This window comes from Falco rusticolus, chromosome 12, assembly GCF_015220075.1.
Source record: "Falco rusticolus isolate bFalRus1 chromosome 12, bFalRus1.pri, whole genome shotgun sequence".
In the NCBI taxonomy this organism is placed as follows: Eukaryota; Metazoa; Chordata; class Aves; order Falconiformes; family Falconidae; genus Falco; species Falco rusticolus.
In genome coordinates this window covers 2,191,252-2,207,524 of record NC_051198.1, presented here as the reverse complement: position 1 = coordinate 2,207,524, position 16,273 = coordinate 2,191,252, and the positions used below count along the sequence as shown (strand labels likewise).

The 16,273-nt window shown below is 36.4% G+C and overlaps 1 protein-coding gene across 15 annotated transcripts in view; it reads left to right on the top strand.

The window, feature by feature from the left end:
- Positions 1-16,273, top strand: part of CCDC88A (coiled-coil domain containing 88A) — a 79,939-nt gene that overhangs the window by 23,972 nt on the left and 39,694 nt on the right. For all 15 annotated transcript variants that reach the window (XM_037405228.1, XM_037405229.1, XM_037405227.1 and 12 more), the window contains 7 exons: positions 106-175; positions 4,754-4,812; positions 6,189-6,272; positions 6,785-6,925; positions 8,060-8,229; positions 12,345-12,426; positions 13,094-13,252. In XM_037405228.1, coding sequence (XP_037261125.1) covers positions 106-175; positions 4,754-4,812; positions 6,189-6,272; positions 6,785-6,925; positions 8,060-8,229; positions 12,345-12,426; positions 13,094-13,252 — 765 coding nt within the window. The remainder of the gene's footprint in view (positions 1-105; positions 176-4,753; positions 4,813-6,188; positions 6,273-6,784; positions 6,926-8,059; positions 8,230-12,344; positions 12,427-13,093; positions 13,253-16,273) is intronic.

Here is a 16,273-nt window from a genome sequence, read left to right as displayed (position 1 = left end):
TTAAACTACTTACGTAATACTAATTTCTCTTTAGTGGTGGGTAGTATTTGATGTTTGCTTTTGTTTAATACATGATTTAAATAATATTTTAATTAACTTTTATAGGAGAATTTGCAGCAGTTGATCATGATGTCTTTGCCAAATGTATTAATAATTGGCAAAAATCCTTTTTCTGGTAAGTTTATTTTTAACTGAGATGAAAATTTATATCAGTGTAATAATTTGTATTATTTCACTGGAAATAAAATGCATATAGGATTGAGCCTTTCAACAGAAGATTGTGTAAATACTTTTAGCAAATAAGTGGTTTAATAATGAGTAGTAACATTTTCTTTGTTCACACCAAAGGTCCACGCCTTACAAAAATGTGTTCTGTCCAAACCTCAGCACTGGCTGTCATTAGGATTTATACTGAAACAAAGTGCGTTTCCCAGCAACCAGTGAGCTATTGATATGACAAAGTATAAGTTTCATGTATTCACAACTACTGTACTTTAACCATCCTTGATGTAAGCCACCCCTGAGAAAATTGGCAGTTCAGTGCATCTCACTTGGTCCAACTCCTGATCCTTGTTTTTCTTTCCCCAAAACTCTCCTGCTTCTCTTACATCGTTACCTGAAAAATATTGCAATTACCTTCTTGCTTTCTCCCCTGAACTGACGCTGTCTTCTCCATGCTCCCACCTTCTCTGCTTCCAGCTCTGAGAGTTGCAATTTTCAGACCAAGAAAATTAGCCTGTATGGACCCAGCTGACTATCCACAGCCACTTGGGAATCTCTGCACCATGCTCTCAATTCCAGAAGCACGGAGCAGACACACCTGGCCTGCATGGAGCCACTATGGATTGGGCAGAATTTATTTACTTGGGTCTAATGTGTCCCAGGTGTTCTACTTCTGATGTTCTAGCACCTCAGCAGAGAGGTTAGGAACTACTCTAACAGGCTGTGTAGCTTCCCCTGGCTTTTTTTATTTATTTAAGATGTCTTATATGCCATGCTTCCGTGTATGTGAGACAAGACTTTTCTCATGAGCAAGAAGAACCATCTGTGTTACCTCACTTTTCAATTCCAGGGTTCATAACGTTGATACTTTCCATATCCCATCTGCATATATCCCATTTATGTAGGTATCTTGATTTAATTTATTTTATTATTATTTTTACTTTCTGCTTCTGAATATTGCTGCTTTTGCTTCTGAGGTCACAGCCTTTTTAAGTTTTTATATGTGTAGATACTGTAATCTGTCATATGCACCAAGAAGTGTGAATGTGGTCTCTTCCAAAAGAATAGAATGCATTGTACTTTTACATTTTGATTCCAGACTTTCTTAAGGTTTTTGAAAGACTCCACGGATTTGCCTAGAAACCAGATTTAGTGAAAAAACACATTAATCCACCCATGTCATAGTATTGTTTTTGTAGTGGCATTTTATTTTATTCTCTTCAAGATACTGAGGCAAAATATGTCTTTAACAATATTGTGTAGTATGCTGATATTGTATTAAAAATGCACTACAAAACCCCACAAAGATAGCTTAGTATTTATTTTTGTACATTACCCCTATGCTTTAGTCATTAATAAGAAGGCTTCTTCCTGTTTTGGGACCTCAGCTAAGTCTGTGCAGCTTTTGTGGTTTGGCAACTGGAACCTCTGCTGGTGTACACATTGCTCTCCTGTGGGGACCTTACTGGATTTGTGAGAAAATAAAGACTTTACTGTAGCATAGCCCACATATTAAAAAAAAAAAAAAAAATTGTTATATATGGACAATATTCTTCAAGGTGTTTTGGATTCCTGCCAGAGTTCATCATGGACTTTGATCTGAATCAGAAGATAGATCTGTTCCATTGGGGTCCATCCAGAACCGTTCCCCTTTGAAAATTAGGACTGTTCTTGCTGTGTTAACTTGAAAAGGACCTCGTCCCTACAGGGATTTTTAAGCTTTTTCCTTTGGTGGGCAAGTGTAGCAAAATCAAACCTCAGTGACCTTTTAAGAGACTTGCTGTGTAAATCTGATTGCATCAAGGCAAGCCCCCATAGCAAAAGTGGATTCTCTGTTAATGCTTCAGATGTGGTCCACTAAAGCTTAGACTGTAGCTGTGATTTTTTTGTGGGAATGTCTCCCAGGTTTACTTCTTTGCTCTTAAGGAATGCTTAGTACAGAAATACCAGAGGATGACAAATTGGAGAAGGCAAGGGCAGATAAGATTTCAGGAAGAGACACGTGTTTGATTATATTGGAGGCAGTTGGCTAATCAAGGAAAATGCAGATAGAATACTGGATTTGAGCTTTGGTAAAAAAAGAGGTCATCAGAGACTTCATCAAGAAACGTTTCAGTTGAGCTAATTGGCAGGAGGCCAGTTTGAGGAGAAAACTGGAGAAGAGCTACAGGCTGTGACTGTAAATGTTAAGTTACAGAGGAAAGGAGAAAGGAGAAAATGATGAGGCAAGTGTTCTTTAGTGGAGGAAGAAGAAAGATTAAAACAAGTGCATATTGCTGAGGGAGAAAGCCGGGGGAGGATGGAAGGCTAAAGAGGGTATGAAAGTATGAGTGAGTGCAGGGAAGAGCGAAGGATAGGATAGAGCAGGGACAAAGTTCAAGCAGCAGGTTGGAGGGTGTAGAAGAGAATGATCAATTTCTGTGTTTACAGTGGAGCAGAAGGAAGAAAAACATACAAGATGGTTGGTAGCAGTGGGAGGCTGGGGTGGTTCGGTATTTTGCTGTGTTCCTTCAGGGAATGTGGGGGAGAGACATGGAAACGATATTCAGATGGGCTTTTAAAAGCCAGTCAAGAGATGTTTAAGCAGTGTGCAAATGAGCATCCAAAGAGTTCAGGAATTGCTTAAAAAAAAAAAAAAAAGTGTGATGAATTTATTGGGGTAAATGAACATAGGATGTGAGATGTTGGGTTGCATTCCTTCAGCTACAGTATTGCTAACCTTTGTTGATTGAGACAGGCAGCCAGGTGGAGTTCCCCTTCTTTAGCTGAAGTAGCATGCTTCTGATGGAAATGTGCATCAGTATTTTCTATTTCTGTATGAAAGACTTCACAACTTGAATTTTTGGGATAGAAGAAGTCCGTATAAATGAATAAAGATCCCCCATTTGAGTCCTTGTTCTTTGTAACGTATTTACTTGACAAACCTCTTTTGAAAAATTTAAACGTTACATGTTCATTGGGATTATACATATCTCCCTCTAAGAGAAGTAGGTTGAGTCAAAGTGGAAAAAAGTTTCTCTAATTAATGTTATAATGCACAGAGAACTGCTGAAGCTATGAGGAAGGTGGAGAAGCTTAGCATCTGTCACTCATCTCTGCTCTATGGCAGCAGGCTTGACTCTTTACTGAAAGCTAGTCAAAATCATTGAAGATTCTGTGTCTGTTTGTTTAGGTTTTTTGTATGTTGCTTTTTAATTTCCTCCTTTGATCAAGATTATCTTAGATCTGTAACTTTTTGAGAAGGATTTTACATTACTTCACTTACAAAAATGGGTCACATCAAAGGAGACAGTTTTTCAAGTGCTTGTAAGTGACTGGTTACATCTTTCTGATGTTGATGTTTGCCCCAAACAGACCTAGTTGCCCAATGTAGAAGAAGATTGCAAACTGCCATTTCAGAAGGAAGGTTCTGGTTGAATTTTCTTTTAGATTATTATAATTGTCTCATGGTCACTGGAATCATCTGTGATTACAAACTGAAACCTTTGGGGGGGAAAAAAAAAAGGGACTTCAGTAACTTAGGTTAGGGTCAAAAATGACTGTGCATACTTCAGTACATGCCAGACATTCACCGTTTGCTGTTTGGGCGGAGACTGAATCTGTTATCAGCAGTAGTTACGTCAGCTGTGTCTCAGGAGTCCAGTTTTGCAGAATAAAGGTCAGATTTCTATCCAGACCCAGCGTTATTATGTTTGATGGCATTGCTTTTGTCTGGTTAGCTAACAATGACATAAACTATTGGCTAAAACCCAGAGTATGTTGTAGAAAGGATGCTGTTAGGACCCTTTTATTCCTAGGTAGCCCAATGGATAGTGTTTTCTGTTTCAGTAAAGCAAAATTATATTTGACTACAAATAATCTAATTCCAGCTAGCCTAAAGCTATTTTGCCATCCTTAAAGTGTTTACTTTATGGCATTTGTATTCTAGATATAGCATATATTTAGTAGCGAGATGAGGACATTTTGAATGTAAAAAGTAAGAAACATCTTTACTAATCTGTAAACAGAGTTCTTTAACTTAAGCTTCTTTAGGAGATTAAGATGCTTAAGAGCAGATTTGGAAATACATTTTGTTTTTTAGATGTGCAGATGAATATCTAATTCAGCTTTATAAAATGTTCTAAATGAACTTGTCACCTAACTCTTATGGCTTGGGAGTGGCAGATCATTTAAGCACTTTTGTAACAACCTTGAGATAACTGAGAAAGTGAAAACTTGATTGTAGGTCTGCAAAGCACTTTTGAAAATGCCAGTCTGAAGTTTTGCTTTACAAGGGACTGAAGTGATGTTTTTTTCCATTTGAAACTATTATGGATCTTAACCCTGTTTGTGAACAGTGAAAGTTGGCAGTTAGATGGCAAAAAGGCTAAGTTGAAAGCTGGAAAGACGGCGTTTTCTTCATCTTTTTATTTTCTAAACTAGGTTAACATGTGAAAATAATGAGAAAACCTGATGTTTTCTGAAGGGTAGGGGAAGAAGATCAAATAACCATTCTGCACCTACCATTTTTTTGTTCTTGTTTTCTTCTTAGAGCCAGGTACTGAAGAAATAAAAAAACTCCTCCTGCTTTTACTTGGTTGTGCGGTTCAGGTAAGTTTAATTATGTTTATATCTGTATGAAATGGTTTAAGTGTTACTGATTTCTTTTCTTACTATTTTAATACCTGTCGTGGTTTAACCCTGTCCGACAACCAAGCACCATGCAGCCACTTGCTCGTTTGCCCTCACCCAGAGGGTTGGGGAGGAGAATTGGAAGGGAATGTAAAACTCAAGGGTTGAGATAAAAAAAAATTAATAGGGTAAAGCAAAAGCTACACACGCAAGCAAAACAAGGAATTCGTTCACTGCTTCCCATTGGCAGGAAGGTGTTCAGCCATCTCCTGGAAAGCAGGGCTCCATTATGAGTAACAGTTGCTCGGGAAGACAAATGCCGTAATGCTGGATGGCCCCTGCTTCCTTCTTGTTCCCCTAGTTTATATACTCAGCATGACATCATATGGTATGGAATACCTCCTTGGCTAGTTGAGTCATGTGTCCTGGCTGTGTCCCCTCCCAATTTCCTGTGGCCCCCCAGCCCTCTTGCTGGCAGGGCCCAAGAAACTGAAAAGTCCTTGATTTAGTATAAGCATTACCCCACAACAACTGAAAACATCAGTGTCCTATCAACGTTGTTTTCACATCAGAGCCAAAACACAGCACTGTACTAGCTACTAAGAAGAAAACTTAACTCTATCCCAACTGAAACCAGGACAATAGCTGAGGTGGTATGTAACTTCCTTCCTCTAGTGGTACCATTGCGTTCCTTGAAAATTTGGATATTCTTACAGTTAAAATGGCTACAACTGTACACCCTCTTACATTTTATTGTACGAATATAGCAAACTGTGTATGTGGGATTTCTAATATTTTATTAATTGCAATACTGTCCATTTACCTGATACTGTAAAGAAAGGAAGAAAATGGTAAAGTACCGAAAAATTATCCTATTGATATATCTTACTGAAACTGTTTCACGTATTTAGTAACTTTTTTGATAGAATGCTGTTCTTATTAGGAAAGTTTGAACCATCAGCTAATTAAACTGAAAAAATAGAATCAGTTATGTGTTCATAACAACTTAAATAAGCAACTAGAGAAGGACGCTAAAAAAAAAACCTGTGGAACTCACTATCATAAAATTTGAAGAAGTAGCTATTTTAAGAAACCTTTTCCTTGCTCCGTTTCAATACCTGTTTTTTCTCTGTCACTGTATTAATGTTGAAAGTTACAATTACTGTGACATGTCATAAATCAAGTATTTATTGCTCAACAAAATTATTGGATAATAATTTAGTAATGTGATCATTATAATGTCAGCTTTATCACTTTTAGCTCTTAGAAATACAAAGGAAGAATGAAAATACTTGTGATTATGTGTGTGTGTGTATATATATATGAATGTATAAAATAGATGTCTTCATTTCTAGTGTCAGAAGAAAGAAGAGTTCATTGAAAGAATCCAAAGTCTGGATTTTGATACTAGAGCAGCTGTTGCAGCCCATATTCAAGAGGTACATTGGGGTTTTTTGTGTTTTTAATTTTTTTCAGAGGTGGAATATTGTCCTGTAAGAAGAATAATGGCATCTGGTCAAAAGCAAGTAAATCAAATATGTGATTTGTGTGTCTAGTGTTTTTTGTAAGGAAAAAATGCCTTTACTTTTTTAAGTTGATTCACAAAAAAGATTTCATGATCGAGCTCTTTTGGATTACATTGTTAATGCAGTGCCAGGGAGCAAGTTTGTTGCTTTACAGCAAATTTGGTTAAGTGAAAGTTTTGTATGTGAATTTATTTATAAAACGTAATTCAAATCCTGTGTATGTGATATGTAATATATAAAAAATGAAATAATCGCCTTTTGCTTTTTATTTTGCCATAAGTACAAGGTACTACTTCCAGGTAGACAGGCAACTATTCCATTACATACAATTTCCTCTATTTTCAAGGTTTTTTTCTTTGTGCTTCCTTCCTACGCTTACAATTTAAAGAGGATATTTTTTTTCTCTTCCATTTCATTCTGTGTAGGTAACTCATAATCAGGAAAATGTGTTTGACCTGCAGTGGATGGATGTCATTGTATTGACACAAGAGTATGTTGAACCTCTCTTGAAAAATATGGCGCTACATTTAAAAAGACTTATAGATGAAAGAGATGAGCACTCAGAGGTATGGGTGTGGTTTGTTACTTAAGAGAAATATAAGAAATATTTTTTTAAGATGATACAACTTACCATTTTTATAACTAATAATTTAATGTGTGTCCTGTTAGCATATTTAAGCAAGGATTCCTTACTGCCAGGAAGTCTCACATAGTTATGGTGTGCATACTAGTTGCTGAATACTGTGACAAACTAGAAAAGGTAGTAACAGTTTATCTTTTTCCTGTAACCAGTGTCTGAAAGAACTTTAAATAGGTGATCTGTAGCTGAAAACAGAAAATCCAATGCTGTTACCAGCTGAAGTTTCCAGGAGTCAGTAACCTATCAGTATGCAAGTCAGTCGCTGAAAGACACCTGTTACTTTACAGTATCCCCTGGTATAGGTTTGAGTGAACTGGAGCAGAGTCCATACTAGGAGAGGAGGGGTTTTACAAACATATCATGAGGCACAACCATCGCACTGTGTGAGAATCAAGATAGAGAAATGTATTTAACAAAAACTGCAAGTTACGAATCATCGTGGTGGTCCCAGATTTGCCCTTCAGTAGAGTGTGGATATGTTAATGTTGCAATTATTCCAAATACTCCTTTGACAGTTAGCAACTTTTAGTCTTTCCAGTTCATGGCCTTGATAAGAGTAAAACCATAAACTTAACCATGAGGGAAGAGGTTATGTGGTAATACTTTTTTGCAACGCAAAGGAAAAGTGACTTTAAAATACAAGAGATCTTCATACTAGGATAACACCTGTATTTAAATGATGATATAGGAATATTCCTATTATCCTAGGATGCTGCTGCTCACTGAAGAACACTAGTTTCTTTAGAGATACATATTTATTCTCATGTTCAAGGAATGCATGCCCTTTCATCACCCAGCCCATTTTGAGCACTGATAATTTTGTGGACTTGAAAGTCTAAATTTGAGGAGTTTAAGAATAGCCAAACAGTACTGTTAAATAGCTGTGACTGTTTATCTGCTCAAGATATAGTGTGTAGGGCTTCTGACTTCTTTCATGGCAAAACTTTTCCATTATTCTTGCTTCATTTCAGCCTTCATTTTATTAAGGCAGTGAATTATATAGTTTGTGATATAGAATTGGCTCTCTGAATGCATTTATGCTTTATTTTCCCCCCCTCAGACTATCATAGAACTCTCAGAAGAACGGGACTGTCTCCGTTTTCTACCTCATGCATCAGCAGCACAATCACCTTGTGGATCTCCTGGCATGAAACGCACTGAAAGCAGACAGCACCTGTCAGTAGAGCTAGCAGATGCCAAAGCGAAGATAAGGCGGCTTAGGCAAGAGCTGTGAGTACATTGAGAATGCAGAAGTGTGTTGAGAGTTGTAGGGTTTTAAAATTATGTTGGTTTTGCACAACAGTAGTACTAGACAAATTCTTCATTCTTTCAAATGTGAAATTATGTTTTAAATGCTTTTTTTCAGCTATTGCACCCCAGGAAGCATATTTTGATAATGTAAGCATATTTGTGAACCGGTGTGACAAATACATCGGTGTTTGTCTTAATTTGTATTATGCATTATGTCGTTGGGTTTTTTAACCATAAACATAGTGAAACTGGTGAACTAGTGCTATGGTAATTTTGTATCTTTTGCACTCTGAAATTTTTGAAAAACTGTTTGAACGATCTCTTGAGCTTATTACAATACAGTAATGGGCTCTTTGCTCTACATGAATTAGGTCTTTTAGAAATACAGCTAATCTAATGCAGCCTTATCTTTTTCTATTACATATTGTGTCCATGTTGTTATTCCAGAGGCAAGTTCTTTGTGCTTCCTCTTATTGTTTGTTATCATTAATGAATGTCTGACTGTGGGTTTAATATATCTGTATTTATGTATGTGTCTAAGAGAATAGCTTTGCATTTCAATACTTAAAGGGGGCTTATAAGAAAGATGGGGATGGACTTTTTAGTAGGGCCTGTAGTGATAGGACAAGAGCTAATGGTTTTAAACTAAAAGAGAGTAGATTTAGTTAAGTATTAGGAAAAATTCTTTACTGTGGGGGTGATGAGGCACTGTCCCAGGCTGCCCGGAGCAGCTGTGGCTGCCCCATCCCTGGCAGTGCCCAAGGCCAGGCTGGACGGGGCTGGTGGGAGGGGTCCCTGCCCGTGGCGGCGGGTGGAACTAGCTGATCTTTAAGGTCCCTTCCAACCCAAACCGTTCTGTGATTTTGTGATTTGAGGCAACTATGGGGTGACACACTTGAACTATTACATGTGGCAGCCAGCTAGGGACTGGAGACAAAAGCCGTGTCCTGACCATTTGAGGATTAGTGGCAAAACGGTCCTTTTAAAAAGGTGATAGTGCTGTAGTGATTCCTTATTGGCAGCGTGATTTAGTTACCTGTTTCTTGTTGGAAACGGAGTAAGAAAGAGCCATCTATAGTTCATTCACAGTTTATGAAATGTTTACATTTGTTGCAGATAGGAAGAAAATTATCATTAGCATAATCACCTGTCCCCCATCTCTTTCTTTCTTTCTTTCTGTGTAGAGGTTTCCTTGTCTGCACGATATTTGCTCATGCCCTTCAGTACTGTTCCACTTCTGTCTGCCATGCTGCTCTACAGAGAAAAATGAAAGAAAGAAAAAAAATTATGCAAACCAAACTCCACTAAATCTCTTGGCCCACTGCAAACCTATGCAGTGAAACAGGCTTTGCATTTACTGGCAGGGGTTGGCTGTTTATGTCTAAGGAATAGTGTAATTTGTAAAGCGAGTAGATTTTACAGCTTGGGTCAGTTAGATCCAGTTAAGGTTCATCCTACGTTCATGCTACATTCATCCAGTTAAGGGAGTGCTTTCTACTACTCCTGGCTCTTAAGCTAAAGTGTACATTCACCTCCTTCACCTCATCCAAGTGCTGTGAAAAATCATTCCCACTGTAACCAAGACCTTTGTTTCTTTGTTTTTCATATGCTAATGAAATTTTTTTATCCTTTCTATTTTATGAAGAGAACTGACTCACTAAGTATCAGTGGGTACTTTGTCTTCATAGCCTAGGAACAAATCTGAGCAGTAGTGAAGAGCTGTTTAAAGGGAAGAACAATAATAGTCTAGTGGAGAATCTGTTTCTCCCTGTAGCAATGTGTAATGTTGTTTTAGCAGAGTGAAGTATGTGCAGTCTGAACTTAAAATACAAATGTTAAATCTGAAGAGATTCAATATGTATAGTAACTTGCCTATAGTTTAGAAACAGCATAAATACAGCAGGTTTTTTTTAATCCAGCATGTCATGGAGAGAGGAGAAAGGTAAAATTAAAAGCTGAAGGTAGCATAAGTCACAGTTAGGCTGGTCTGCTCTTATCAGAGTTTGTAGATCAGATCATCTCTAGCTGACTGGATTAAGTATCTGGTTGATTTACTCGGAGGATCCCCTTCCCCCACTAAATCTCTGTCTTCATGAAGAACAGAGGACAAAAAGATACAGCTCCTTTTTTCTGATGTCTGTATTATTATGTGTCTGCTGAAATGAGCCCGCCCAGGATATTCTATAAACAGCTGCACCAAGAAAATTAGTGAAAAAATTGCTGTTATTAGTTTGATTGACAGTTAATAGATAGCCTAAACAGTGAACACTGGTATGTTCTGTATAATTTAGTACAATCCTCTCTAGTTTGTAGCTGAAGCATGCAATTAGGGCAACAGTGATGGCTCAGAACATTTCACATTTTGCACTCTTATTTGAATTCAATTTGTAAATAAATTCCCTTTACACTTAGCAGTATATTTAAAACACTAGACTTTGATAAATTAACTCATGTCTCTAGCATTTGGTATTAAATGCTGCATTTATTTGATAAATTAAAAATTAGATTAATTCCAAAGTTAAAAATGTTAATCTTAAAATGTATTTATAATCTGGTTTTGGCAACGAACCTTCATACCTGGTTTAATATGCACTGAAGCTAATATAATTTCTTACAAAAGGTCTGTAAAGATTATTTTTCAGTTGGATGCAAAACAGCGATTTGAGGCTTGTAATATAGAAACTCTGGAACGGAAATTGCACACCTAATTTTCTATGTTAAGTCCTGTGTGTTTCTGTGTGGAATGATAACACAGGAATATGAATGTTAATGGAAAAGTTATAGTAATCTAATATAATACAGAATACGTTTTTATTTCTGTATGGTTTCTGAACACCTACATAGAGAGAAAACTTTGATATCTGCTGTGGGCAGTGATGTTGCAGTGAGCTGTATGTAGTTGAACCCTCGTGTACTTGTAGGCTGTCAATAACCTTTTTGAAGCTATGTGGTTGCAAAAAGGTCGTTCATTGTGAGACTGGCTTATTTTTAAAAACAACTGATTCGGTTTTGTTTAAAACAAATATGTATGTTAGCATGATTACTTGTAGATTGTATTATGCATTTCAGTACCTTAGGCTCTCTTATTTCCCCCTTTTCTACTTCTGTTCTGTTTCATACTTGTGTTGCAAAATATTAAATAATATAGTAACAAGTTTGAATGTGCGATATATCTTCTATGAGTATACAATATTGGATTTGGCAGCTTTTTCAACAGTGAATACAGTTTGTTCTGAGGTGCAATTGAATTTTGAGCATTAGGTATTCTGTGTCTTGGAGAGAATTAAATATTTCCCTTGTACTTCACTCATTGTTTAACAAACTCATTTTTTTAACAAACTTATTTTTTGAGCATTGAGAAATAAGTGTTAGCTGGAAATTAAAAATGAGTCCTGTAAGGATTGTAGTATTCTATGTGAAATTGTTTTTATTATAAATTTCTGAAAACACTAAACCAGATACTGTGTTCTTCCCATAAAATTGAAATTCATTATGTGTTTCATAAAATTAAGATTATGAAGTGATATCTTCTTTTAATGAGCAAAAAGACACCTGGAAATCTTAATTCTTCTCTGTAAGAGAAAGAGTAATTACAAAAGTATAAAAATGCTTTTAAAATTGGCTTTACCTGATCTGTGACAGGATGCATTGGTGGTCATTGTCTGGTTCACCTGGAAAATATTTGGACCTTTTGAACATATATTTTGAAATTATTCAAAGTTCACTTTTGGATGTAAATCTCCTGGTACACATTCATGTGTATTGTCTGGGTTTTTTTAACACAAAAATCCCTTATCACAAAAAGATCCCTTATCGCACCCTAATGCTTTCTGCCCTGCATACGTAGGAAATCATAGTGAACAACAATTCAAAGGACTATGAAAAATCTGACCAAATTTAAAGGATTAGATGTAGACTAAGACCTAAAGAATATCTAAAGCATAATGATATACCTAAGTTTTACACTCTGATGTCCGTGAAGTTCTAGATTAAAAGAGGGAAGTCTCGTGAATCTCAGTATTTCATTCTCATACAAGATGACAATTACAAAGTTTTGCGGTCATATTTAACTGAAACATGTTTTCTCTTTTAAGTGAGGAAAAGACTGAGCAGTTGCTTGACTGTAAACAAGAACTTGAACAGATGGAAGCAGAACTAAAGAGACTTCAGCAAGAGGTATGGTTTTTGTAAATCTAGTGTTTAAAAAAAAAAAGTTGCCACCATCAGAACGATTTTGCCCCCCCCCCCCCCCTTTTTTTTTATTAGGAACTATGTTTTCATGCTTTTTTTATTTCACACTTTGAACATGGTCTTGTGTAATTTGTTCCTTTATCTGGTCTAGCATGCTGGAAAAATATTTTGAGTTAAGTTAGTATTCCTTCTCTAACTTCTTTGTTTCTGCATTCAGGCAATTTACCGCCAACAGATCCCATGGTTGTACATACGCTGAATATTTCTTAAAAACAATGCACTCAAATTTTGTCTGGTTTTCTTTATATTTTTGAGTCTGTATGTTGATAATGAGGGAAAACACCTGGTTGATTTATTATTAGGATATGAGTGTATGAAGTTATTGGGGGTCATTTGAGAATATTATCCATAAAAGGAATGCACTGTTCTGAAAGTAACGCATATGTACATACTTCTCCTTGAAAAAGGCCAATGCTGTTTTCTTGGAAATACGTTATCTGGACTGAGCCTCTAAAAAAATTGGTTTTTTTACCTTTCTCAGAATTAATTCCTCTGCATTACCCTGATTTAAATACTGAAGCAGCTATGTTATCCTTCAGCATGTACTGTCCATTATTCTTGCCTTTAATTGCTGTATTTTCATATTTTCCAGAATATGAATTTACTCTCAGATGCCCGATCTGCCAGAGTCTATAGAGATGAATTAGATGCCCTTCGTGAAAAGGCAATTCGAGTCGACAAGCTTGAAAGTGAAGTCAGCCGGTATAAAGAGAGGCTGCATGATATTGAATTCTACAAAGCTAGAGTGGAGGTATATTCAGGGGAAAAAAATAGCAAATAACCATCATTTTTTGTTTGCTGTGGCTTTTTCAAAGTTGCTTTGATGACTTAAGCATTGGGGCGTGAAAACAGTGTTACAGCTTCTTGCTCTAGGATATATGATAGTCATTTTTTTGTGATAAATTACAGTTTTTAGGGTAAGAGTCCCTGTGTGTAGTGGCATGCAGCTTCATTTGAAGTCAGCAGTATTCACCGTAGCTGTAAGCTAGCAAGATCAGTAGGAGCCTCTGTTTAGGATATTATACTATGTATTGAGAAACCCAAGGAGGAATTAGTTAAAAATGTGTTATAAATGTAATAACCTTTCTCCTCTTTTTGATCTCCTAAGAGAAGATAATTTTCTAAGTAAAGTGTTGAGGAAATGCTGGCTATACACATAAATGAGTTTAGCATGACTGCATTCCATGGATAAAATGTACTGAAAAAAGATGCGTTGACACCAGGCATGAGACACTTACAGTTCTGACATGAATTAGAAGTTCGGGAAACAAATCAGCATGCAGGATTTTAATAGGCCATCGTTCTGTCTGTAAATGGCAAAATTGTTGGGCAAATGCCAAGGTGGCAGAATTTGTGAAAGAAACAGTTACATATGGGAGTCAAAACTACTGAAAGTTTAAAGAAATTGTCAAGGTGGTCATTAAAAAAAACCCACCCACGTACCCCTAGAAAAGCAGGGACAACTCCAAATAAATGCTTGTTAAAAATACTATGTTGCGTAGATGCAGTTGTTGAGATACTGGTATGAAGCTCGCTTTTTAGTGTAAAAATGACCAAAAAGTGAAAACAAGATCTTAGGCTAAACTATGACACAGCGTATTTTTACCTGACTCCTTCATTTAATGTGGCTTCTTGGATTCACAGGCCTGAATGGGGTCTTGGGAACTCATTCAGTCCTATTTTTTATATACCCATACCACTTCAAACGAATGCTTGGCATTAATTGGTGCTTTAACACCAAAGTGTCGGCAGCCTTTTGTAGCAGCTTTTTTCTTCTCTGAAGACTGTGTTGTGTTATGTGTCCTCTCTTCTAGCTCCTCATCTTCTGCAGCCCCACAACGGTGTGCCTTACAAGGTGTTTTTTCTGTTCTCTGGGTTCTGTCTTAATTCATATCTTAAAATGGAGTCCCTAAGACTGGGTCTCATACTCTAATTATCGCTTTATCAGTTCTGAATACAGTAGAGAAGTGACTTTTCTATACAACTTCTAATACAGTAACTCCTAAGCAACATCTCAACATTGTGATCTGTGAACCTCCATAGATTTTCTTCCCAGTGAACTGCTGCCTGGACATGATGCAGTATCCCAAACATTCTAGTTACCGCATCTGAAAAAATAATGCTCATTACCACTGATATGGCATCCTTTGGAAAGAGACTTCTTACTTTGAATGTTTAAAAGTTGAAATGTTTTAACGAATGTATACTTCATATGTTACAGCATAAAATAGCTACTGCTGTGATAGAAGCTACTGTGATGAGAGGGGAAAAACTGCAAGGCAAAACCCAAATGTTTTTAATGTTCTGTTGCAGCTCCTTCATCAAAAACTTGCAACAATACTTTTAGTCAGAAATAAAGCATATCAACTGACATGGGAGTTATTATTTTTTTAATGCAAAATGAGATTGGTAGTTTTTCTAAGCAAAGTGCAGTGTAAAAAAGTTAATAGACTGTGGTGAGAGACAAGGTGCATGGTGCAGATTAAAACATTGTTAAAAATACTTCAGGCATTTTTGAAACTTAAAAGTCATGGTTCCCAAGAATTACTTTTTTTAAGATGACTTGTTCTTAGCCTTGTTCGTGGAAATAATTTTATCATCTTACTGTGTAATGTGAAATAGTCTGATGAAATTGGCGGAAACTTTCTCAAGATACACTAAATATGGACCTTACCAGCTGTCATTGAAACATCCATTCTTGAGGACGCTCCAAAGCTGCCTTTGCATGCCACTTAAAAACAAAGGCTGGTAATCACTTTCCAACTCTGGATCTTTTCTAAGTGTTTGACGTAGTTTAAACAAGATACTGGTGTAGAATTTGAGCTCAGCAATAGAGGTCCAGTGCCGTGATTTATGGTCTCTAATTTCCTCAGAGTATTTGGCTGTTAACTATATATGATGTACTAGGGTAGCATACTTGGCTCTGTTGGAAAATCAGGTACTGTGAGTGGCGAACACTGTTATCAGCCTGACTGCGTACAAGAAAACCTTATGTGAGCTGTTTGAAAATCATCTTTATGTGAATGACTTTATGTGTGTATCTACTACTGTTCTAAGAGAGACTGAAAGCATATGGTTAAAAAAATTGGCAAAGGAAGAAGTTAGTGTAAAAGACTGCACAGTAGAAATTTCATTTTCATAGAATGTTTAAACTAGTAAGAAACCTGAAATTTGTTTACATGTTTCATAGCTTCTAACTGTCTGATTTTTCAAGCATGCTCAAATAGAGACAGATGTTAATTAGTTGGCTTTGCTTCTTAAAAATAATTATAAGTTAACTTAATATTTGTGTAGGGAGGAGTTTGAAGGATAAAGATTTATGTTGTATTCACTGATCTTTTTTCAGATCTTGCAGCTGACTGCATAGTGAAGTTGGAAAAGTTTTGTATTTATATAATGACTAAAATTGTTAATTGTATGATTTTACACATTATTATTTTCATCAGATGCCATTAAAAAAACCCTCCATGTACATAAACTAAAGCTGTTTAGGACTTTTGAATACAACTGGTTGTAGTTTGAGAATGCAGTTATATTTTCAACATCATGTCCTTACTTTGGGCTTAAGTAAGTTTGCCTAGCGGCCTGTAAACCTAATTATGGCCTGTAGAAAATTATTTTCTTCAGTTTTGTTCTCAATTTCCTGCCAACCAAAGATGAGGGAGTTCAGTCTGATAATAAAACAAATTATGGACTGAAGAGGAGCGCCTACATCCATCTCCAGTCTTTGACAGTGGCCAATAGCAGATGCCTAGAGTAGAGTAAAAGAACA